Below are 24,859 nucleotides of genomic sequence, written 5' to 3'. Positions count from 1 at the left end.
TTGGCTTGCACGTACTGAACGTCTTGCCAGCCTCAGGATCTGTCAGAAGATGTGCTCGGAGAGGCTATCCTTGGAAAGGCTCTTTTTAAGTCAACTCCTACCTCTGCCTCCTCTCAGGGAAGTCCCAGAGTGTATAGACAAGACTTGATGCCACCCTTCTCCCCGACTCAAGTACCAGAATCTCATAGAGGTTAAGGACAGCATCAACTCCTGTTGACCAAAAACACCCAGAAAATTCAGAGGCCCTATTTTTATTAGCTAGGATTGCGTTTAGCTATAGATGACAGAAAACTAAAGTACAGTGGCCTAAACAGATACGGATTTATTTTTCTCATGCACCAAGAAGTATAAAGGGGAAAGCCCAGGGGTAAATAATATCTCAGCAGTGCCATCAAGGATGTGGTTCTAGAAGATCTCCGGTCTTTGTCCGTAACACATTTATCCTCGTGCTCATCATGATCACATGATGACTTCTGCCACTTTAGTCTTCATGTCTGACATTCAGACAAAATTAAGAGAAATGGGGCAAAAGCAGAGGGCTTATCCTGGTGAGGCATGGCTTATTTAGAAGGAGAAGCCCTCCCCCAGGAACTTTGCCTGTACATCAGTAGCCAGAACTGGGCCATATCCCTACCTATAAGGGCTACGGAAAAGTCGTATGTTTTGACTTTCCCATGTCTCTAGTCAAGGAAATGAGGAGTTTTTTTAAGTTGGCTTTTGGGTAGGTACGTAGTATTTACTACAGCCACACTTTATGACGATCTTGGTACTCATGTTCCATGGACCTACCAAACACCTAGCTAGTTAACTCCATACTAGTTAACTAGTAACCTAGACAGTTAACTCCATCCTCTCCACCATAACTAAAGTCCACCACAGCCATGTCCCTCCAGAATGTCTTTGCACTTCACAAGCCCTAACAAGACAACCTCAGCCTGGGGTCTGCAGTTTATTTGTGGGAGGCCCTCTTTGAAGCACATTTAGATGTACCTACCCACAGTGGAGCCCACTTCACTTCCCATGATTGTGAGTATTATACTTCTTATTTCAAAGAGAATTGAAAGTAACACTTTTTGCTGTTTCCCCTCTATTTGTGTGCTTACTAATTGCTACCGTCCTCAGCCACCATCCCATCATGGAGTGAATGTATCAAGTCCTATTTCTAATCCAGCAAATCTTGTAATGAGCATTTTTTAAGGGATTGGTTTTTTCCTTGTAAACATTGTGACATACTTTGGACATATAGAACCTAATAGCCATTTTAAAGAAAATCAAAGTGACTAGACATAATATCTTGGTCAGAACAGACCAGGAGTGACAATCACATTTTACAGTAATGTATACACTCACATATGGGAGATTTCCTACCTCAAAATTCACCTGCCCTAATTAAACTGTGCCTATCTCCAGTATTTCCCTTTGCTTCAGCACCATCTCTCTATCTCTGTCTCTCCAACATAATGGCAAAAACAAACTGGGGCATTCTACTGAAAACCTTGCTAGTGGTACTAGATCACGTACCACCAAAACAGCAGGGCAACTTGGCTTTTATCCCTTAAGTTCTACTTCAGAAAACTGTTCCTACATCTCCCCCAACCTCCTGTTGTATCATTAATTGTGGTTTTACTTCCCTCTGCGTTTTCCCTCACTGCTGTGACCAGTGCTTCATGTGGCCTAGTTTGGGGCCAGTCTCAGCAGAAGCTCTTAGGTTGCCCCTCTTGCCTGCAATGATTTGTCCGTTTTATACCAGTACCTGTCAGCTTGGCTTACCAATGTCAGTGTGCTTCAGCCTCCAGTTCTGACCTCCATTGTGATGTCAGCTCACACACCGCTTCAAGGAAGGCAGCAGGTTTTTCCTTCTGACCCTTCTTCCCCAATGTCCCCCCAACCCAAAAAAGAAAAAAAAAAAAACACAAAAAATCACCAGTTCAGTCCCTTCCCACTTATTTTGTTTAACAACCCTTACTGACACCTGTGAACCAAGCACTTGGATAATCATGGAGAGAATAATAAATGAAATATAGCTGCTCCCCTTAGGTTATTTCCAGCATAGTAGGGGAGATATATGTGAAGAGTTTTAATATATCACAGTTAGGAACACAGGGCAGGAATGGTACCAAGAGAGGAAAGATCAGTTCCACCTAGGTAAGTAAGGAAGGAGAAGACAGACAAATATGGACTTGAAGATAAGTCGGGATTTTTCCTGACGGGAAAAACAGCATCAAGATAGGTGATTAACACTTCGCTGCACACTTGAAACTAACACAACATTCTAAATCAACTACACTTCAGTAAAAAAGAAAAGAAAAGAAAAAGAGGCAAAAATCACTATCCGTAAAATAAATAAGCTAACAAGGATGTATTGTACAACACGGAATACAGCCATTGTTTTATAATGATTATAATTGGAGTATAACCTTTAAAAATTGTGAATCAGTATGTTGTATATCCAAGAGAGTTATATAATATTGTACATCAACCATACCTCAAATTAAAAAAAAAAAAAGATAGGTGATTGAATTAAATGGAAGGCATCCTTCTATTGTAGATTGTGTGTACTTGGGGGATTTGATGGTACCATTAAGCCTGTGAGATGAATGTCCTTGGTCTTCCAACTGTAGCCCTCACCCTTTTCATTCCTTTAGCCACTACTGTGAGTTGAAGTCATGTAGTAATATTTCAACACTAAGCAGATTTCAGAAGATGATCATAGCAAATAAAATAGAACGTTAGACTCAGGTGAGGTTTTTTTTTACACCTGTATTTAGATTTGTAATGAAATAAAGGTAAACAAGTAACATTCTTCTAAATCATTCTCTTCCCTTCGTGTTTTGTTTCCATTACTCCTGCTACTAGATATTTCCTTCACTGTGGTGCTTGAAACTGGATTCTGCTGGGTTTCCAGGAATGCTGTTGACAGTCATTGCCAGGAGAAATGTGTTTTCCCCTTAGGAAATTATACTTCTATTTGGTATTATTGTTTCTGACCACTGTGTTATGTTATGAGCATTTCTGAGGAATGAAAAAGATGGCTTCCTTGGAGCAATTACTGGAAAGGAAACTGGTATTCTACTTTCTAAAAACAAACAAGCAAAAAAGTACAATTGGATGAGGAATTACCAGAAAAGAAAAGAATAGGAATAAAGGTGAGGTGAGGTACATTCCCTGATGGAAAATTTACTTTTAGAAATCTAAGATTCCTTACAAAGTTATTTGAATTTTTATATGTTTCAAATTTAAGAATAACACTATAGAAAAGTGCTTAAAACATAAATGTTTTACCTCCGTGAATTATCAGAAAGCAAACTCCCATGTAACTCAAGAATCACCATTGCCTGGATCTCAGAGGCCTCTTTTATGCTTTTGCATATCCAAAAATCCACCTCTGAGCTCATTCAGATTGTTGGCAGAATCCAGTTCATGTGACTTTATGACTGCTGTCCTCATTTTCTTGCTGGCTGTCAGGCAGGGTCCCTCTCAACTCCTAGAGGTCACGATCAGGTCCTTTTCACATGAGCTCCCTCTTCAAAACGATGGCAGTGCATTTAATCCTTTTAGTGCTTTGAATCTCTAACTTCCTCTTCTACCACTAGCCAGAGAGAAAACTCAGATTTTGAAGAACTCATGTGATTAGGTTAGACCTTAGGAGATTCAGAAGATTAGGATAATCTCCCTTAAAGTCATCTCTACTGTAGTATAACATAATCTAGTCTGGAGTAGTATGTCATCATACTCTCAGGTTTCACCCCTACTCAGAAGGAAAGAATTGTAAATGGCAAGGATTATGTGTGTCATTTTAGAATTCTGTCTACCACAGACCACCTGTTTTCTGATCTAAAATGTTACCTTTGTCAAAAATTAAATATCCATATATGTGTAGTCATTTCTGGAAGAATTTATATAGAATCAATATTATTTTTTCCTTAAATGTTTAGTATAGTGGACCAGTGAATTCACCTTGTCCTGGAGTTTTCTTTGTGGGGAGGATTTAAATTACAAATTTAATTTCTTTAACAGAGATAAGACTATTCAGGTTATCTATTTATTTTCAAGTGAGCTTAAAATTTGTGCAGACTGTCTGTTCCATCCAAGCTATTGAATTTTTGACATAAAATTATCCACAAAATTACCTGATTATCCTTTTGATGTCTGTAGTATCTGTAGGGGTGTCACTTCTCTTTCCTGATACTGGTAATGTTTTATGTCTTCTCACATTTTTTTCCTGATCAGTCTGGCTAAAGATTTATCAGTTTTATTGAACTCACTTTTGATTTCATTTAGTTTCTCAATTGTTTTTCTGATTTTTATTTCATTAATTACTGCTGTGAACTTTATTATTTACTTTATTCTGCCTAGGGGCTAGAGTCAGACCAAGTATCTTTTCTATCAGTATTCATGAATGTGTGAAGTCCCTTTACTTAAGAGAGAGACTTTCAAGTTGTGTTTTTTAAAGAAGTCCACTGAAGATTTCAAGAGCCATACTTAAAATAAAATGACAAAAGATTAAAAATAAAAGAAAGGACAAATAGGCAGATGATGCCGAAAAGAAAGCAAAGTTATAATAATAATACCAATCAAAGTGGAAATCAAAGCACAAAGAATCAAATGAAAATTTGAATAGCTGTATCGGAAAGTCACATAAATCCATGTTCTCTCTGCCCTTCTTCCTCTTTCTATTTGACATCATGAAAATGAGGGTCACTCTGCTTATTTTGCGGTCAGTATGATAGGACTACCCCTCATTAACAACTCTTAAAGATCCTTTAAACCCATTCTAAAATAAACACTCTTTTTGTGTCCTTTTTTAAAAAATTACAAGACAGTTTCATGTTAGTAACTGTATGTGGTTTCCCTGGTGTACATGATTTATCTGTCAAAATTTGTGCTTCTTATCCTTAAATCATAAAAATACCTTAATCAGGTACAGTTACACACATCTGCTGCGGTATCTGGCATTAGGCCATCACACTACTAGAAGTTACTATTGAGAAAGCCAGGTGAGGGTGAGAGGAGGTTCATTTTGTAGGACATGCTCTTGTTTCCAGGACGGTGCATGTCGCCCGACTCACATGCCTCTCTTGGCCTTACTAATGTCTCACATCAGATAGTGCTTGCCGAAAGGAGAGGGTAGGGCAGGAGCTACTGCTATTTGACATTTGTGTTCGTTCTATATATTCTAAGTGTCTGCTTTTTTTTTTTTTAATGTAGTTAATGCTGCCTACCTTGGGAGCCAAGAAATGATGGAGGTGGTGAAGAGAGACAACGAAACCATAAAAGAACATTTGTCTAAGGTAATCACTTCAGTGCTGCAAAGTGAGTAGATGGGCAGGAATACTTAACTGAGGGTGAAAGGCTAGAGTTGGTTAGACTCTGCTAGACCTTGTGCGTTTGTAAATTTCAGATGGAGTTCTACTTCTAGTTAACATTAATGCAGTCCTTGAAAGTTGCACAGAAAGTAAGTAAAGCTGACTGCCTAGTTACTTAAATATGTTTTACCACCTGTTTTTGTTGGGTTTATTTTTAGAATCAATACTTCTCTCTAGAGCCTTCTACTAAGAAGACTCTCAACAATATTTATGGAATAAATAACTTATATTAAAATATAAGTAAAACACTGTGATAGAACTAACATCACTATGATCTGATGACTCAGTGTGCCCATCTTTTTTGCTCTCCAAATGCATTCGAGTAGGAATGTCCAGCTCTGACACCAAGACCAATTTTCTATACAAGCATATCCAGAAGGGCAACAACTGAAATATTTAGCATTTGTGAATTGCTGCAGCAAGTGCTAGAATCTTATGCAAACATATTTGGAAGCACCAGTCTCTGAAACTGTGAGGGGCCAATGGTTTAGATTATGTCTAAGCACCCTAGGATTTAACTGGCTCTGGTACTCCCATGGCATCATTCGTTTGTCTGTCCATCCTGAATAGGATAGAGCAGTACCACCTAACACGATAGCCACTAGCCACAAGTGGTTATTTGTGGCCACTCTAAATTGAGATGTGCCATAAGTGTAAAATACACATTGGATTTCAGAACCTTAGTACCCCCAAAAATATATATATATATATATTTCATTAATATTTTTATATTGATTACATGTTGAAATATTTTAGGTATGTTGGGTTAAATAATATATATTATTAAAAGTAAACTTATCCATTCCTTTTATGCTTTTTCAAGTGTAGTTACTAGAAATTTTTAAATTACATGTGTGTTTTTATTTCTGTTGGACTGTGCTAGTATAGAGCTTTGCAGTTGGTGCTGAACTGTGACATCTGCTGGATGCAGTGGAATGAGCCCCACTGCATGGCCAGCTCTTACAGGGCCCAGGAACCTATAGTATGCAAGTAAAACTTTAGATACCCCACGGGGTTTAGAATCTCTTCGTAAGCTTTAAGACATTTGATTTAAAATTGCCTGTAATATTAATTCATATTTCTGTGAATTATCTTAAAGCAAGAAATATATATGTTCTTAAAAATGTATTTTTAGAATATTGGTCCCAAAGAATACTTTTGAAAATGCCAGTCTGTGTTCATCTTCTGGCCATAGTGGTCATCATATTTCTAAAATAGCAATTGGCTAGAGATGGAAATTTTGAAGCCAGAAGGAAACCATCACTAGCTTAATGGAGGAGGTTGGGGCCTCATAAGGACCCTCTCTCCAGGGCTTTCAACTGTTTCCAGTCATTGAAGTATGTGAAAATACAAGGAAAACAGTATTTTATTTTTTTAGATAAATTATAAGTGTATTTGTTTCAAAAATGCATTTAAGTTCTCAAGGCTGGAAATTCATAAAAACAACTCAATTCCGAGTTAATAATAAGACTGGCAGATGCTCACTTCCAAAATTCACACTTGCTGAATGACTAGATCCATCATGTGTCAAAGCCCATCGTACACCTGTGGAAGCCAGCTGCTGTAAAGTACTCATCATTTCTGGATTCTGTTTGTATGTTGTGCTCACAAAGAGGTCAAAGGAAGGTGCTAACTTATTCCTGTCCTAAGTTAAATCCATATGCAAGTGTAATCATTCCCAGATAGAGGGCTGTTCATGGTAACTGTGTCAGGACCATAAGTTTACTCAAACTTTTATCGAAGAAATATGGGGGTGTAATGGTAGATGGCAGGCATTTCAAGGTTAATATTAACACACAGTCACAGGACTAAACTTTTCCAACTACAGGGAATGGTTTTATTTTATTTTTTAAGATAGCATTAAATGTACTTGTGGAATTTGGGAAAGCAAGGCATTATTTAGTTTAATGATGCAAAACTGCCTGCAATGAATTGATTATCCTTTCTACCAGCTAAGTTTGAGCTCTCCGCTAGAATAATACAATTCCAATTCCTAAGTGAAACAAGGTACAGAAAGACAGGAAGTTTATTGCAACTTTTATTTCTGTAATGGAAAAAAAAAAGGAAACATGCTGTAATTTAATATTGGTAAAAATTGAATCAACATATGTCCCAGTCTGCTTGAGAAAATAAGGAAACTTAAAAGGGCACAAAGTTCTAGAAAAATACTGGGCGTTTTCCCCTGCCTTCCAACCAACTCTGAAAATTATTCAAACTTGGAAGTCAGTTCCCGAGACAAGATGTATCCCTATTTTAGATATTATAGTCAAGGATACTCTGTTCAATTTCAGCCCAAACATTCAGAAACTTCATCTATCCAGGACTGCCCATTGTAAAGAAGTTTTGAGCCACAGGTTTTGTTGTAGAATTGTTCAGTATATCTCAGTTATTCAACTTTTAAAACTTCTGAAAAATGTATCTTTGTGTCATCCAGTCAGGAAGCCACAGGAAAGTTTACCTAAAAACAGTCTCCCTGCTACATCGCGTGGATGGCTTTTGGGTTCTTTCTCCTCCCTTAGGAAACAATTATACCATAATCAGCAGGCTTTAAATCTAAAGTCAGATTTTCTACCACTGGATTTCCACATGAAGAGAACTTTTTATCTTCTTGAGGGAACTGGATCTTTTTAACTCAAAAGTCTCTGGAAGCTGATTGTTTTCCTTCCGTCTTTCCAAGGTCTAAAGACTTTACCCATGGTGTCAGACAGTGCTTCAGCGCTACATAAAGTGACTTCCCTCTCCTAGAGCAGATATATCAGGCTCTTAGTTGTTTCCAAAACTGTGTAGGAGCGCTGTGGCATCATCGACTGTGTTCTTTCTCCACCTGACTAAATCCTACCTGTCCTTGAAGACGTGGTTCCATTGTCATCTTTAAGAGGCTTTCCCCAGCCCCTGGTTTTGGCTAGATGTCCCCCCTCCTCAGCGCTTATGGCTCCATATATAAAGTTATAATTTTGCATTTATCACACAGTGGTTAAGTGATCAGTTTTCCCCTCTCACCCACCTTGAAGGTTTTTCTCATCTCAGTATCCCTGATGGCCTAGCACTATGCTCACCTGGTGAGCAATCAATAAATGTATACTAGATGGATGGATGGGGAAGCCATTTGAGTATGCATTCTAAGCCGTTTTTTGTGCCATGGAGCTCTTTGGCTGTGTCATATACAGACTCCTTCTCAGAATAATACTTTTAAGTGATGAAATAAATACATGAGATACAATAATATAAAAAAAACTAAAGTATAGTTATCAAAATATATTAAAGACAAATTTGTGATGTATAATAAACAAATTTGTGATGTACATCTTTATTAACAGACTAAATAATGAAATATAATAGCCATCAGAATTACCATTGCAAGTTTGTAGTGATGTGCAAAAATAAATTTTTAGTTATGTACAGCAAGTTTTCTGTAATTTGAAAATTCAATAATTTTATAGATGACAAAATATAGGTACTACATAGGTACTACTAATACTTCTGTGACTTGTTACCTGTATTCATAATTGAAGGAAATACTAAATTAGAGTTAGAGGTTAGCAATATATGTATATGTGTGTGTATATAAATATATGTGTGTGTGTGTGTGTGTGTGTGTATATCTTTTTCCCATTCAAGTTTACATTACCTCCCTCCCTCCAACTGCCAGGCATATCCATGGACCTGTAGACCCCAAGTGAAGAAGCCTTGCTTTGAGGCACTAGAAAAGGTTAGGGAGCATGGTACTGTGGCTTGGGCACTGGCCCGAGAACAAGCAGCCATGATATGCTATACTGAAGAGACTATTTTGAGTTGTGAGGGGTCCATTGAAGGGTTTAAGGAAGTGGGTGATAATCAGGGTGATATTCAGAATGTTTAACAACCATATGACATAGCCACCAACCCACAGAATATATGCCATCTGTGAACAGCCAGCCAGCTCAGAGGTGCCAGTCCATATCAGTTAGCCCTAGGAAAGTGGCTAGATTAACCAGTGACAGGAATTATTTGGGGGAAAATGTGTATCCGAATATTGGGAAAGAATGAAATTTGGGGTAGGAAAACTGTTTAGAAGACTTTTACAAGAACTAAGGCAGTGGAATTGGGGGCAGGGTGGAGAGGGTGTAGAATTTGGAAATATTTAGGAAGTAGAATCAAAGACACTTAGTCCTCATAGGATATGAGAGAATGGAGATGGGGGTCTAAGATTATTTTTCTGTATTTGTATTCTGTAACAAAACAAAATACGGAATCTGGAAGAAGAAGCACCAGCAAGTTATGGGAAGTGATTGAGAAAGTCATCTCGGTACTTTTGCTTGAGATACCTGTGGGACATCCAAGTGGGCACAGGTCTGGCAGGTAGCCGGATATATGGGTGTGAAGCCTAGGAGAGGAGTCCGGGCTAAATTGTGATTTGGGAATGATGAGGATATGTTAGAAGTTCTGAGCATGGATAATGGTAACCTAAGGAAGTATAAGGAGAAAGGATACCTAAAGGTTGATCCTTGGGGAACACAGCTTAAAGGTTGGGAGGAAGGAGAGGAGCTAAGAAATGAGATGGGAGTGGAGGGGGCAGGGATGAGAATGAGAACCAGGATGGAATAAACCAAAGCAAGAGAATCAGCTGTACATTTTCACCACCGCAATCCCAGTCCTTCTAGAAGCCCCTGGGGTATATTCTGCTTTATGAGGCACCTGGTGTGTCTGAGGCAAATAGGAGTTCAGCATTCCTGTGTTCTGTCATTGCTCTAAACTACAAGGGGATGTATGTCTCACTCATAGAAAAATGAATTAGTGTTTGGTTTAGAAATTTGAAGTTTTCATTTAAAACTCACTTAGGAGGGAAATTCTAAACTGCCGTGACCGACTTTGGCCTAGGCTTATGGAAACAGCTGGTGTGCGCTACTGCCAGACCGAATCTGAACATCACTATCAGTCAATAGGAGTCTGAAATTGCTCCCAACGAGAGGACAAAGGTAGGCAGCAGTGGAAGGACTTCTTGCAAAGCGGTGCTGCCCCTGTCCCCAGAGGGCCAGACTGGGGCCTCAGTGCGGTTGGGAAAGGGGCAAAGTGTCCTCAGGAACAGGGACCCTTCTATGGCTCTCTCCCCATCTTGCTTAGTCCACCTGAGCCCAAAGGCACATGCTGCCTTTGGGAACAAATGTTGCGCAGTTGTTTGCAGATCTGGGCATGCAAATCCTTCGGACATGCACACGTCCCGCTTAGCAGAGCACAGGAAGCACTCCCTGGACCGGCTAACCAGGACTGCCTTTCCGCCAACCTCGGCCTGAAACTGATTGTGTTAGTTCTGCCTGTTTAATTTGAAGCCAGTTCAGAATATAATAATCATCCTGGAAATAGATAGGTTTGTTTTTATTTCGATCATCTTGGCCTAGAGAGCTTCATTTTAGGCACTTGTGTTAGCATACACTTGAGTTCTCTTGTGGAGCAGGATTGAAAGGAAGAGGAGTGTATTTTAGGGAGGAGAGTCTTCAGAGTCACAGCCCAAGGTTCAGACTCCAGCTCCACCACCTGCTGACTAATGTGACCTTGGTTAAGTTAATCGACTTCACTGTATCTCCTTTTTTCATCAATAAAATGGTTTAATAATAGTGTTTATTCTTATACAGTTGTTCCAAAAAGTATGCTATATATAATTCATAAAAAGATTTTATAAGTGTCTGGCATGTACTAAGCATTCAATAAATGTTTATTATTATTATTATTATTATTATTATTATTATTATTATTATTATTATTATTATTATTACAAAGTTAATTATATCCTAATATACCTCTGAGTATTTAAAAAGACTTTGACTAGTTTTTCTCCCCCTACACACCCCTTCAGATACTTTCATTCTGTAATGAAAGATTTTAGTAATATTAAATACGTTGCCAAGTGACCCTGGAATGCCCCAGTCCTATGCTAGCCACTTCCCATCAGATGCCTAAGGGAGATGTTGTATAGGAACAGCAGCAAAAGGAAACACAGTAGTACTTAATCTTTACCAGGATTTGGGTCCAATACCCTAGTACAGAGAATTCAGGTGAGCCAGACTTGGCCGTTTCTCTAAGTTAGTTAAGCAAGACCCTTCCAGTACATCTGCCAATTTCCTGAGGCATATACACAGGGAGAAACAGAAACTCAGGAGGATAAATTTGCTCCCAGTGCCTCCTACTCTGCTGCCTCACCAGAGGAAGATAGATGCCTTGGGTCAGCTTCTCACCCATTCCCAGGTAAGAAAGAGACAAAGCTAGTCCCTAGATGGCCCAGTGACTTCCGTTTGGGAGTGAGTGGATTCTGGCCTTTTACTCTTGAGTCATGCAGAAAGGAGAGAGCCCCACTTTGCAAGCCTTTTAATGTGTGGTTGTTTTCCAGCCACTAGAGAGCGGTCCATCAGTAACCTGCTTGGACCTCCTCCTACTTCGTCGCCCAGTTCCCACTACTCCCCTCCATGCCTGCAGGGGGAGCAGGGCTCAGTGATTGTGTGGTCACCTCTGTCCTCAACCACATTTTTTTCATCTTTAGGGATTTTAATTCTCTTTTTTTAAAGAACGGTAATGGAGCCATTCCTGGATAAAAGAAAGAAAGGAAACAATGTAAATTGGAAAATGATTTTTCTAACCGGTCTCCCTTTAGCATTGTTCAAGTTTCTAAAAATGGTTGCTCAGAAAGACTGCAATGAAAGGTTAATGCTTGGTGACTGCTATCCCTTGTTCCCTAGAGGGATAGGATTTTTAAATAACTGAACAAAGATGCTTGTGTTACAGATGGGTTTCCTTTAAGGTTGCAAGGTGGAGTCTTACGTGTCTGACTTTGGGGGGAGGGTGGAAGCAGCAGCCCACTGCTCTTCTCCAGTAATTTCTGTAATGCCTGTAGTCCTAGTGGACCACTAAATAGAGAGAAGTAGTCCAGGTAGGGATTTTTCTCAGTTTTATTGAAATAGAATTGACACATAACGTCGTATTAGTTTAAAGTGTACAACATAATGATTTGATTACATGTATACACTGCACAATGATTACAAGTTTGGTTAACATCCATCACCTCACTTTGTTAGTTTTCTTTCTTGTGATGAGAACTTTTAAGAACTACTTTCTTAACAACTTTCAAATGTGCAATATAATGTTAACTATAGTCACCATGCTGTACATTACATCCCCAGAACTGATTTACCTTATAGCTGGAAGTTTATACCTTTTGACCACCTTCACCCATTTCCCCCACCCTCTACCCCCTGGGTAGAGGCAACCACCAATCTGTTCTCTCTTTTTATGAATTCGGCTTTTTTTAGGTTCTACATATAAGTCATACAATATTTGTCTTTCTTTGTCTGACTTCACTTAGCATAATACCTTCAGGGTTCATCCATGTTGTCACAAATGGCAGGGTTTCCTTCTTTTTCTATAGCTGAATAATATTTATTATCACCAGATTTATGTGTGTGGCTTTTTTTCCATATTAAATACTTTAAGATGTTGATACATCATTGAAAGTGATTTTTGTTAGTTATTAGCTAAATCAAATATATAAACTTATATCATAAGATGGTTTCTAATATTACTTTTGTTCTTATAATAAATCCGCTATTGTAATGCATACAGTAATGTATACTGAAACAAAGCTTTGTTGACTCCCTCAGGGCAAAAGTCAGGTTTTCTGCTTTGGGCTTCTGCAGTACTTTGTTCACATCTCTTTCTGCCTGTTGTACTTCAGGGCCAGCTTGTATGTGCTTGTGTACATCCCTACTCTGGAGCTTCTCCAGGGCAGAGCTCTCTTGCTTACTTCTGAATTTCAACCACTTAGCCAGTGCCAGATGGGAGACAGGTTTGGAGTTATTTGAGGTGAAGATGCTGTGAATCTGTCAGTATCAGCAGCAGATAGTGGGGGGTAAAAAAAAACACGAGAAAAGACAACTGTGGCTTCAGTATGGAGATAAGCTGCAGCAATTTGCAGGGACATTTTAGCAGGGACATGTCTCCTTAGAGGCAACTAAAGAGTTAAAGGAAAATATGTCTGTAAGCATAGAGATTATAGGAACCGTCATGCCAACTCACTGTGGAAGGTGTACAGGAAGAAGTAGAAGCGCAGCCTTGGGCAGTCACAATCTAGACCTGAGGAAATTAAATTGTGTGTTTAATAGATAAATGATTACTTAACATAATAATTGGGAAATAAAATAATTTCCATCTTAATAATATATATACTTTTTATCAACTCTCTTGGATATCAAAGCAAGTGCCAAGGAGAAATAAACTGCAGGAAATAATTTTTTTTCTTAATCAGCTTTTGAATTTAAGCATCTTACTGATAGCCTGAGATTCTTAATTAACAATTCCAATATTTTGACAATAGTTATCACCCTTGACATGCAGCACCTCAGAGGAACTATGTAGACTTTGAGGAGACTTTAAGGGAAGGTAGATCTAGTCCTCAGATTTTGTGTTTTCTTACCACAGATCCATTTATTGTTAATTGTAAATAGTAGTAAAAGGTACTGGTTAGGAATGCTGTCTCTGAATTTATAGCTCAGTTTTTCACTGGGTTATATTCACTAATTGTTTCAACTTAAGCAAGTTAGTCTCTCTAAGCCTAAATTTCCTTTTCTGTAAAATAAGAATAAAATACCTTGCTCAGAATATTGTTGTAAGGACTCAGTGAACACAGAGCTTACTTAGCATGGAGCCTGGCAAATTATTCTCAGTTTTCATCAGGTCATTGTTATTTGTTGCTCTTCATTTTTACATATCATTGTAATAATAGTATACACTCTTAACCACTGTGCTTTGGTGTCCGGTTATTTCTTTCTTTCTACTTCACCTGTCCTCCCCCATCCCCCACCACTACCTCCACACACCCCATACTTTTTCCTTTTCCTGTTTAGGGTTACAGGTGCAGAGTCCTCTGCTCAGATCTACTTCCTGCGACTTCTAATCTATAGGGAACAGGAAGTATCTTGAGCCAGTGTATGTAAAGGCATTAGAAATAACCATGTGTTTACCTTGTAAGCCAAGATTTTCTTAGCCCTTTGGTGAATATGGCCTGAAGAAGAACTTTAAAAGAAAAAAAAAGTTAATAACAAACCCAAAACAAAAAGATCGTACCCCACTATCACTTAGAAATGTAACCAAATACAGCCCCCTCAAAATAATTACTGGTCATGGAGGATGGAGAAATAAAATCAGGTGAACATATGGGAAATCTAGGATGCTTGCTGTTACACTGTCTTGATCACTGACATCACTTTGTGATACGGTTCCTAGTGTTTGCCTTGGGCAGCTCGTGCCCATGACTAGTTAGACAGGACTTGTCTCTTGATATCTGAAGGTAGGTGCGGGTCCCTGTGATCCACGTTTATTATACCTGCTCAACTCTCTGATGCCTTCATGCAGGAGGAAAGGGATGGCCTTTCCCCAGTGCCGAGGCTTTTCAAGCTGGGCTTCTCAGTGGAGATATTTCAGGTTATAATTGCATCACTGATAAGTGAACACTCCATAGAAATAGTCTCTGAAATGTTAGGTGGAAAGCACCAGCAGGTGCCACAGTGATGCTGTCCTCCTTGCCAAAGAGCCCTCATTAGGGGAGGTCTTTTCTGCCTTGCTTCCTTCTGGTTGACCCTTTTGTATTGGGGTTTTTCAAAGACCTCAGCATCATAGCTTGTACTGGTGTGAGGACTCCCAGAGTACCCTTCTCAGTGTCCCAGTCTCTCCAGGCAGGAGAGTGCCCTGGGGCAGAGGAACAGACCTGGTGGACATGAGCCCAAGTCTGAATTTTGAATTTCCAGATTTCTCAACACCGTTTCATACTCTGAGGAAGTGCTGAATAACTGTGCGTAATGACTGTTCCAGACACTGTTTCCTGGATATAACTTAAAGGATTCTTGGTGGTAAGAGTAGGGAGTGGTTTAGAGAGAACTTAAAGTTATTAGCCCTATTTATAGAGTGATCATTAATGCCTGCAGACAGCTGCTTCTCCCAACAGTATTTCAAGGGGAAGCTGTAAGCAGGATGGTTGCTGAGAAATTCTGAGAAACTTATTTTCCATGACTGGCCAGAATAGTCACCCATGGGTTGTGAGGCTGCAGCATTTAGAGCTGTCGAGAGACTGGCACCAGGAGAAAAGAACCAGGCAACTGCCAGCCTCTCCTGTCCTCCAGGAAACAAAAGGGACTACATACTCTGCTAAGAGCCCTGGCAAAATGAATTTTGGCTTTTAGGCTTTGATTGCCCAGAAACAGTTGTAGTGAGCAAAAATATGAGACTGGGAAGAGTAAATTAAGTGAGAAGTCTGTGAGCCACAGATCTTTTGTAGCATTCAAAACTAAAACCCCAGGTGACAACCAGAAAAATCTCTATGAAGTGCTTCAGAATAAGTCTGCAACTCAAAGTTTAGTTGTTAGTAATTGACTCTCTGGTGTACTACGTTAAATATTTTCCTCCTTAAAGTGTTTTTTAACTATCTCTTGAAATATTAGTTACATCGTAATGTTACTGTAATAAAGGCTGACGTTTTTATATGAGTAATCTCACCTGTCCATATTCAGGTAATGGATTTAATGGTCCATAGAGTAAAATTATCCCATGGGCAATAACACACATCGTGCACATCCTCCTCCCGCCTCTGCTCTGCACTCTCTCTCCATCACTGTGGCCCAAGTAAGTTTCCTACCATACAGACTTAATCTTGTCACTTCTTTGTGTGAAGTCTTTTGTTAGCTCCTGTGGACTTCAGAACAAGGTACAACCCCCTTATTGTGGACCAGAGGCTGCTTATGACTTGATCTCTCTCTGCCTCTCCAGCCTTATCTCCCTCCACCTGTACTCCAGCCAATTTTAATTACTTCCAATTCCCAAGGAGGCCATACTCCTTCGTACTTTTTGTTTTGCTTAGTATGCTCCCCACAGTGTGCTCCCCAACTTGAAGACTCAACTTGGGCATCAGTGTCTTGGGGAACATTTCCTTCCCACTGATTCCCACCGGGTACCCTCATCAGGGCAAATGGTCTTGTGTACGTGGTGCCTCCTGTCCTTCCCCCTCCAGAGACTGTCTTTTTATCTGTTTTCCAAATGCAGAGTAAATGCTCAATAAGTATTTGCCAAACAGATCAATGAATAAGTATTTCAATGAATGAGCAAATTTGGTGTGTTACAGAAACTACTAGTGGCTGTAACTAGCCACTTGAGGGCTGCAGCCAGGCATAACTTTTTTTCAGTGATAACAGATGTCAGAGGGGCCTTAAAATTTAGTGTTTTGTTTTTTTTTTGTAGAAATTACCAGTGTGTACTCTTCTGAATAAGGTCTCACTTTTGCTGCCTTTTTTTTTTTTAATACACAAGTAGAATGCAGTTTTTCAGTGAAGAGTAGCAACTTAGAGCTAGACAGGGACAGATATGTATGTGTATATACTTATAAATGTATTTTTGTATATACACATAAATATACATACATATATGCATATTTACATATACATGTGTGTGATGTGCTTATATGCCCATACATACATACACATGTATGCATTTATACACATTTGTATATGTATATACACATACAAACATGTGTGTGCATGAATGTGTGTGTGTGTGTGTGTGTGTAAGGGGCTAGTACAGATCAGTATTCAATAAGGGTCTTAGTAATGCCTCAAAGGTAGCTCTGTCTCCATCCAGCCTGCTTGCTATCACCTGAAATACGATTATAACACCTCCCCACTGAGTCAGCATACTCTCCTGCTACATGGAGCCTATTTGGAGGAATGTCACTGTCTCAGGAGTCTGATCACATTTCTTCTGCTGCATTGAGAAGCCTGAGTCCATGTGATTCATCTTTGCATACATTCGACAAACATGTCCCTGTACCAAATGTGTATCATGTAGCTATATGAAAAACTATTAAGTGTACAGTGAATGGTTACTGGTCACTCAGTGATTATGTCTCAGTAACTTTTCCTTGCCCTCATCTGCCATCTCTCCAGCATCCATCCCAACCCCAGCAGACACATCCCAACCCCAGCAGACACAGCTTTGCCCTCTTAGTGAATCATGGGTGATGTATCACACAAGGCTCTCTGTACATGGATTTCTTGCCATCAGATGCCAAGATCACTCCCATAAACCCTGAAGTCTCACTGCCTTGAGAGAGCCACTCTCTGGAGAGAGTCTTGGGACTTAGCTTCCAGGGCAAGGTGCAGGGGCTGTTTTCAAAGCATTGCAGGTTGCTGGTGTCATATCCATTGTTGGGAGAGGAAAGTGGTTTCTAATAAAATGTTTTTGTCTTGTCTTCTAGCTTACATTTTACTATGGCACCATGGATTCTTGGTGTCCAACAGAGTACTATGAAGACATAAAGAAAGACTTTCCAGAAGGAGATATTCGACTCTGTGAGAAAAAAATACCTCATGCTTTTGTCTTACATTTTTATCAGGAAATGGCTGACATGGTAGCTGAGTGGCTAAAGGATGATCTGTCTGAAATATAAATACTGACACAAGGAAACAAGCACTGACAGCTAGTACATAGAGTAGTATATTTAGTGGGTAGATATTTAATTTTAATGTTCGATTTTAGAAGAGAAAAAAAGTGAGAACCCCTTGGCTTAAAAACTAGCAGCTCCCAGCTCCCCATGCTACAGACTGAAGTAAACACAGTTGATGAAACAGCCCAGAGGATTAACAACACATTTTCCAAGACTCAGGGAACGCAGTGATCTGAACAAGTTCTCTTATGTTTTCACGAGATGCCCGGTGACACCATACAGTTTATTTTGGTAGGCAGGATCCTTGCAGGCAAAAAGAAATCTAAAAATTTGGTTGATTTTAATTGAGTTACAATGTAGAATAGGCTCTCCTAAAGAAAATTATGAAAGACTTACTAGTAGAAAATGTAAAGGGACCAGTGAACGTTCAGTGTGTGTAGCTGGGTATGTGAAGTGTGTGAGATCGTGGGAAGGACACACTCAAGTTCTAGGAGCAGGAAGTGACGAGCAGTGGATCTTGGCTGTGGCCCCGGGTCCCTCTTAAGGACAGAAGCTGAAGATCAGCCCAGACTAACTTTGCATAGGTCTCGGCTGAGATCATCAGAATCAGACTGGATACCAGGACAGCCTGCATACCCTGCCTGTTTCTACCTTGCAACATGTCACAAACCACCAGTCAGCCTTTTGTCTGGCTACCAATGACACAAGCCCAAGCAGAGCCAGTGTCAGGGGCAGCACTGCTTGTCTCCTTCCCTGAGGAGTGTGCATTAGGCATGGAATAAAGTTCGTCAGACATTCCTCTGGTCAATTAACAACTAATAAGAGTCATTGAAGGCTCCCAACTATGCCTTCCTCCACAGACAGCCCACAAGTTCTGGTCGTGAGCTCCCTGCAAGCTCCTCTTCTCCAGAGCCAGAATAGGGAGGCACTGGGCTGTCCCAAATCAACCCTGTACCTGCCACATACAGTTGTCCCTTCTGTGATTTTTTTTCAGTCAGACGCCATTGAGGACCAGCAGTGAGCCAAGTACTGTATAGACATTGAGGAAAGATTGTTAGCTACGTTATGATTCTTTTCTTCTGAAAACCTTCTAGTAAGTAAAATTTGAATGGGCATCTTTAAATTGCTGAATAGAGAATTAACATAAATAAAATCTCCATTTCTGCATTAGCTTTGTTAGTTGGAAAGAAATTGTTTTACTAATGAACCAAAACAAGCCATTAAATTATGTGAATTCACACTCTGGACGCACTGAGGCCCAGCAAAGAAGCTTGTTCTCTGACCTAGAGTGAGCTAATGATATTGCTTCCTTCCCGAAGTTGACTCAATCCTGGGACCTTAGGAGCCAATAAATCCCACTGACTGCAGAGACAGTTGATGATAGACACATTCCATTTTCTCCTAGAAGAAATCCCTCATGGTGTTATCATTCCTGAAGGACAATAGGATGTTGTCCTTCTTCTCCAAACCTAAAGCCCCCCAATGAAAGATTCAGCTCTGATATGCTGCCAGCCCAATGGTAAGCATTGAATGAGTTACAATCCTTTGGCGTGGCTTCTGCATCAGAGCAAATGACTTCTTAGAGGGGAGGAGCCAAGCTCCAGACAAGGAGTGCTCTTGGCCCCAGAAAGGAGCCAGCAGATGTATAAGCCGTTGACACAAGGCTGCATACAAAGTCCTTATTGCCATCTGTGTGGGGAGGCCTTCTAGAAATCTGATGTTAGGGGCTGGGACTCATGGCTTGAAGTGCCTTACATACAGGAGATGTTCAGTAGTACTAACCTGAAGCACTTAAGCAAGTACTGGGGAAATCGTGCCTACTGGAATAAAGAGTAACACCCTCAGTTTTTCTTTAAGTGCTATTTTACAACATTACTTCATATTTCAAAAATCCATGTGTATGAAATTATATCGGCTAAACCAAAGTTTACCAGAGCTTAAACAATGATAAGATGTAAAATGATAAAGTAAAATATACTAGATCTTACTTTCTGTTTATCATCTAAGCACCAAGTGAATTTTTGAAATACATTAAAAAAAATTTTTTTTAATGGAAATACTAGGGATTGAACCCAGGATATCGTGCATGCTAAGCATGTGCTCCACCACTGAGCTATACCCTCCCCACCCCTTGAAATAAGTGTTTTATCCGTACTTTGTGACCTTGCCTGGCCTAATCTCTGTATGTTGCAGGGAGGAGAGGTCCATTCTCCTGAGTTAGACTCAGGTCAGAGTCTCTCTGTTAAATTGAAAATGCTTCTTTTAGAGAACAAAGAATCAGATTTCAGGAGACGAAGTTCATTTTACTTCATTAGGAATTAAAAATGTTTCCATGTATATGCATGAGGTAATAAGGTATGTGGACTTTGGAGGCCTTACCGTCTGTGTTTTAGACAACCTCATCTAATTTCTCCATGCCTCAGTGTCCTCAATTATAAGATAGAGTTAATAGTAATAATACGTACACCATATCGTTGGAAGAAGTCAGTGGGTTGATAAAATGAAAGCATTTATTGAGCACAATGCCTGACCAAGAGTATCTTCTCAATAAAGATTGGCTATATTAGTAACTGTTATTATGAAAATCATCATAATAAAAAATAAACTAAGGACTATTTGGTAAGCAGTGGATGAAATCCATTTTCCAGAAGCACTTCTGCCTGTATCTCCCAGTCAGCCACTTGCATGGTCCTTGTCAAACATCTAATAACTTCTCCTGGGCTTATCTAGTGCGGGAATCATGACTGGTACCCACGTTTGCTCCCAGTCTGCTCTGGGCCGTGGGGGAGAATCTCCAGAGGCAGCCCCTGTGGCTCTCATGGCCAGATGTTCAAGGCAGCGGCTGTCTCACTAGTGGCCTCTTCACTCAACCCTTGGAGAGCCAGTGACCTCCAAGTCTTGATTTTTCTTCATCCTACCTTATATTAAAATTAAATTTAATTCCTACTGGAGGAGACATGACAACTTAATGCAACACCTGATCCTGGATTAGATGTTTCTGTTACTGAAAAAAATATTGTTGAGACAATTTACAAAACATCCTTGAGTGGGATCTAAAGATTAACTGGGAGTAAGAGATCAATGTTAATTTTCTGGTTCCCATGGTTGTATTGTGGGTGTGTAGGAGAATGTCCTCATTTGTGCTGAAGACACACTGAAATGTTTGGGAGCCATGAGGCATCATGTCAATTTACTTACAAATGGTTCAGAGGGAAAAAAAATGTTCTTTGTACTTGCAACTTTTTTCTAAGTTTGAGATGATTTTGGAATTTTTAAAGATAAATATTAAAAAAAAAAAATGCTCTCTCTTTCTGCATCTGTCTCTTATTGCTTCTCTTCCAGAAAGTGAATTACTTCATCTAGGAAGTAAATGAAGACCAGAGTTCAAATCCTGGATCTTTCATTTACTAGGTTTGTGATGTTACAGAGGCTTAACCCCCCTGAGCCCACTCCTCCAGTCCCCTGCTGGCCTTCATCTATGAAAGTACTTTCTTTAGCTTTTAGACTTTGGGAGGGTTTCTTATTGTCTTTAATGGGGTCAAATGAGGTCTTACATATAGCATTTAGCACCCTGTCTGGCTTATGGTAGATGCTCCATTAAATGATGCCTATCTCTTCTCTTTGGTGCAGTGGATGAACCCTTGATATCCCAGGTTGTGTGTTGTTTCACCCAGCCTGAAACGATTCTTGCAGTCTTAGCGTTTCTGGTTCATATTGGTAAAGGAGGGGAACACTTGCTCACCTGATGCAGCTATCTGACCCCAGGCCATGCAGGCCTCTCACAAAGCCCAAGATACTCAAACATCTCCTCAAGGAGCTTACAGTCATTTAGAAAAGGTGTAGGAAGCCAAGCATTTCTTAAACAGCACAAGACATCATCTTTGTTCCTGGGCTTCTCTTGCCAGAGAAACGAGGACATACTTGGACTGCTCCTTCCCTTGGGGTGGGCTGAAGGAGCGAGCAGTGCCTGGGGCTAAGCATGCTCTGTGAACAGCTGTACCTCTGAGGCCTTAAGGCTGAAGCTCTCCTGTGGTAGTGCTGAGGACAGAAGAGATTTCCCTTTCCAAGGGGCTAAGATTCCTGCCTCTGCCTCCTGGAGGCGTAGGTGAGTGATCACATTGGCCCAGGTGGGGAGCCAGTGTGGGACATGGTCTGTCCTCTTCCAGCTGACTGCAGGCATCCCCAGAGCAAAACGGGTGAGGGCCGGAGAAGGCTCCGGGTTGCCATAGTTCTGTAAAGAGAAAACTCCTGGAGGGAGAGGAGGAGGAGGCTGCACCTGGTGCCAAAAGATGGGTAGAACTGGGGTGCCATTTGACAGATTACCACGAAGCTGCCAAGGGGGTCCTTGCTCCAGACCTCGCAGCTACTGAGTGACGGCTGGGGTTCAAGTGCAGGCCTCTGCTCCAGAGCCATGGCTTCACCCGTTCCTTTCCATGGCATCATGCTGCCTCCTGGAGGCAACAGTGGGCAGCCTAGCAAGAGCAGAAGGTTGGGGAAGGGAGTTTTGGGAAGGGCACCCGAGGGCCGGGCTGTTAGGGGAAGTTCAAAGTAGATATTGGTAACAACGGAGTAGTCTTAAAGAATGAAACAGGTTTGGAGGGGGCATGGGGACATCAGGCAGTGGATGGCGGGAGGAAAGCCAGCATGTGGGGGTCAGAGCTGAGGCTGAGTCCCATGTTCTGATCTCTGCAGCTCTGCCACGGCCACCTGGTGCTTCTGATGCACTCGCTTCTGGTGGCTCCCCAGAACCTTTGGGATCGACTGCTCCGGCTGTGAGAGTGCCTGTGCCTCTACCCCACCCCCTGGAGGCTTGGCCCAAAATACCAGCTGCTTCTGCCTCCCAGGGCAGTGCCCCCTCTCTCTCCCCCTCCCTCTGAGCCGATAGAGACGGTCCCCTGGCCATGTCTCTATAGAAGTACTCATCATTACTGTAGGAATTATGTTTTTATCCTCCCACTCCACCATCAACACTCCTTCCTGCCCTTAAAAGGAGAGTCCTAAGAGATGGGACTTGTATCTTAGTCATCTCTGTATTCTCAGGGGATAGGGCCCATCACATAGAATATTCAATAAATGTTTTATCTAAATTAATCAAAGTTGCTGCCATACCTAATAGCACACTCTCAAGAAACAGAATTCCCTCCATTCGTCAGACTCCCAGGGCATCACATCACTGGGTCTCCTTGTCCCTCAAAACTGCATGTGCAAATGGCAGTGTGACACTTGCTCTTTTATCCTTTAAGCATTTCCCCCACCGCTCTGTGCACAGCTGGGTCAGAGAGATTCCGGGACGTCGACTGTTCACTTTCTGACACTAGCAAGGCCACTGCACACCGTGGCCCATTCTTCCTGTCCCGTCCGGCTGCAACTGTTACTTCCATTCTCCTATGATTAGAAAACCTCTGGAGTTTGGGTATTAATAACTACCAAATATGTGGTTATCATTTGTCGAGCGCTAACCCCATGTGGCACCCCAAGTGGGAATTACAGCGACAATACAAGAGACCCCGCTCTGGGACAGCACAGCCTTTTCATTTTGTATTGCATTCCTCAGACATTCTGGCAGAGGGGCCTGGGCTGACCTCCCCACACTGGGACAGACTTCCTTGCTGGGTAAGTCTCTGGGAAAATTCCTCTTCCCTGGGGTGGGAATGTGACCCTGTGACTGGGCGTCCATGACAGCCAGGGATGCGGGTGCACCTGCAGGGCCTCCCTCCCTCACGGAGGGACCAAGATCCCGCCCCTGCAAATCCACCCTGCTTGGGCTCCGCAGAACATCTGGGCCACCCCCACCCCCGCTGGCTCGGCTGGAGGGCCGCACACCTGCATGTGATTAGGCCTCAGCCGACACCCCAGCCTCAAGGTCGGTGGCTGCACGCTGGTGACACGTCATAACGGACAAGTTTCTCCCCAGATCACTGTTCCTTCTGAGCAGAGAAGTGTACGCTTCCCAGGGGCACAGGAACACAAGGCATCCAAAACCAAGCCAGACAGCTCCGCCCTCAGCAGGGCAGCAGTTGGAGGCATCTGCCTCGGCCTGCCTGGACATGAGCAGGCAGTGGGCATTCCAGGGCATACCAAGGCCGGGGGAGTGGAGAACTCAATCTGCACCTCTTTCTAGCATCAGTCATTGCAGGGCCTTTAGACCATCTTTCATCAGCGTTTGGGAAATAGGATAAAATATTAAATGTTGCCGATTTTCTTTTCTCCCTGTAAATATCCCTTCTCAACTGAAAGTGTGATCCCCTAACCACAGAATGCTGGGGTTGGTCAAGTGGAGAGTGAAAAATAAGAAAACAGACCCTGACCAAGGATTGTTAGAAGCAAAGCAATGCAAGACTTAACTTCTCGATGGCAGGGTCTGAGAGCTCATGCATTTACAACTACCTACCAAGCAAGTTAGTTGAAAGGTGAACATGTTTTTCTTCCAAAGAGATTCCTTTAGAAGTAATGAAAGTAAGAAGCAAAAAGGGAGCAGAATTTCTTGATTTCCTTTTCACCAGAAGAAGACACAAGACTGCAGGGACATGACTACAGTGGCCATGTGCTGCCATCGCTCTGTGAAAAGGTGGGTCACCCTGGCCTGATCCATATCCCAAAGGAGGTAATCCTGGGGACAACTCATTAGTGAGGGCAAGTCCTTGTCATCTTCCCACAACTGCTGCTCCATTGCTAACCCTCTCCCAGAAATCCTCAGGAACAGGTGAAACAGCTTTCTCCTCCTCCTATAGGAAAAAGTCAGCTATGAGAGCTGGGTCAGCAGGAGAAGGCCGGTGGTCAGTCCTTTCCTGCCCAGTCTAGGAGAGATGCCGAAGGAGCCCAGATGGTGTCACTGAGCACAGATCATTGTACTTGCCGAGAAAAGTACAAAGTGCCCTGTCAAATCTGCTGCAGAACTTTGTTGGTTTCCCTAAAATACGGAATGGACCTTGCAGAGGGAGCTGCTGCAGTTAGGCATATGCCTTCGGAATTCAGAGACACAACCGTGCAGCCTCCAGAGAGGGAGAACCCATGCATTCTGCAGTGAGATGGATCCTCCAGC

General features: G+C 41.4%; 1 protein-coding gene across 2 annotated transcripts in view; it reads left to right on the top strand.

Moving 5' to 3' along the window:
• Nucleotides 1-21,125, top strand: part of LDAH (lipid droplet associated hydrolase) — an 82,358-nt gene extending 61,233 nt beyond the window's left edge. Inside the window, exons 5-6 of one of the 2 annotated variants that reach the window (XR_006722081.2) lie at nucleotides 5,209-5,291; nucleotides 17,629-17,766. Coding sequence is in view for 1 of the 2 variants with exons in the window: in XM_010947380.3 (XP_010945682.1) it covers nucleotides 5,209-5,291; nucleotides 17,629-17,820 (275 nt within the window). In the remaining variant the exon portion in view is untranslated. Of the gene's footprint in view, nucleotides 1-5,208; nucleotides 5,292-17,628 lie in introns of both variants that reach the window. The other variant, XM_010947380.3, reaches the window with a different exon arrangement.
• The last annotated feature ends 3,734 nt before the right edge of the window (nucleotides 21,126-24,859 follow it).

Source organism: Camelus bactrianus, chromosome 15 (genome assembly GCF_048773025.1).
Source record: "Camelus bactrianus isolate YW-2024 breed Bactrian camel chromosome 15, ASM4877302v1, whole genome shotgun sequence".
Taxonomy (NCBI): domain Eukaryota; kingdom Metazoa; phylum Chordata; class Mammalia; order Artiodactyla; family Camelidae; genus Camelus; species Camelus bactrianus.
The sequence above is the reverse complement of the archived record's forward strand: the minus strand, read 5'-3'. Positions and strand labels throughout refer to the sequence as shown.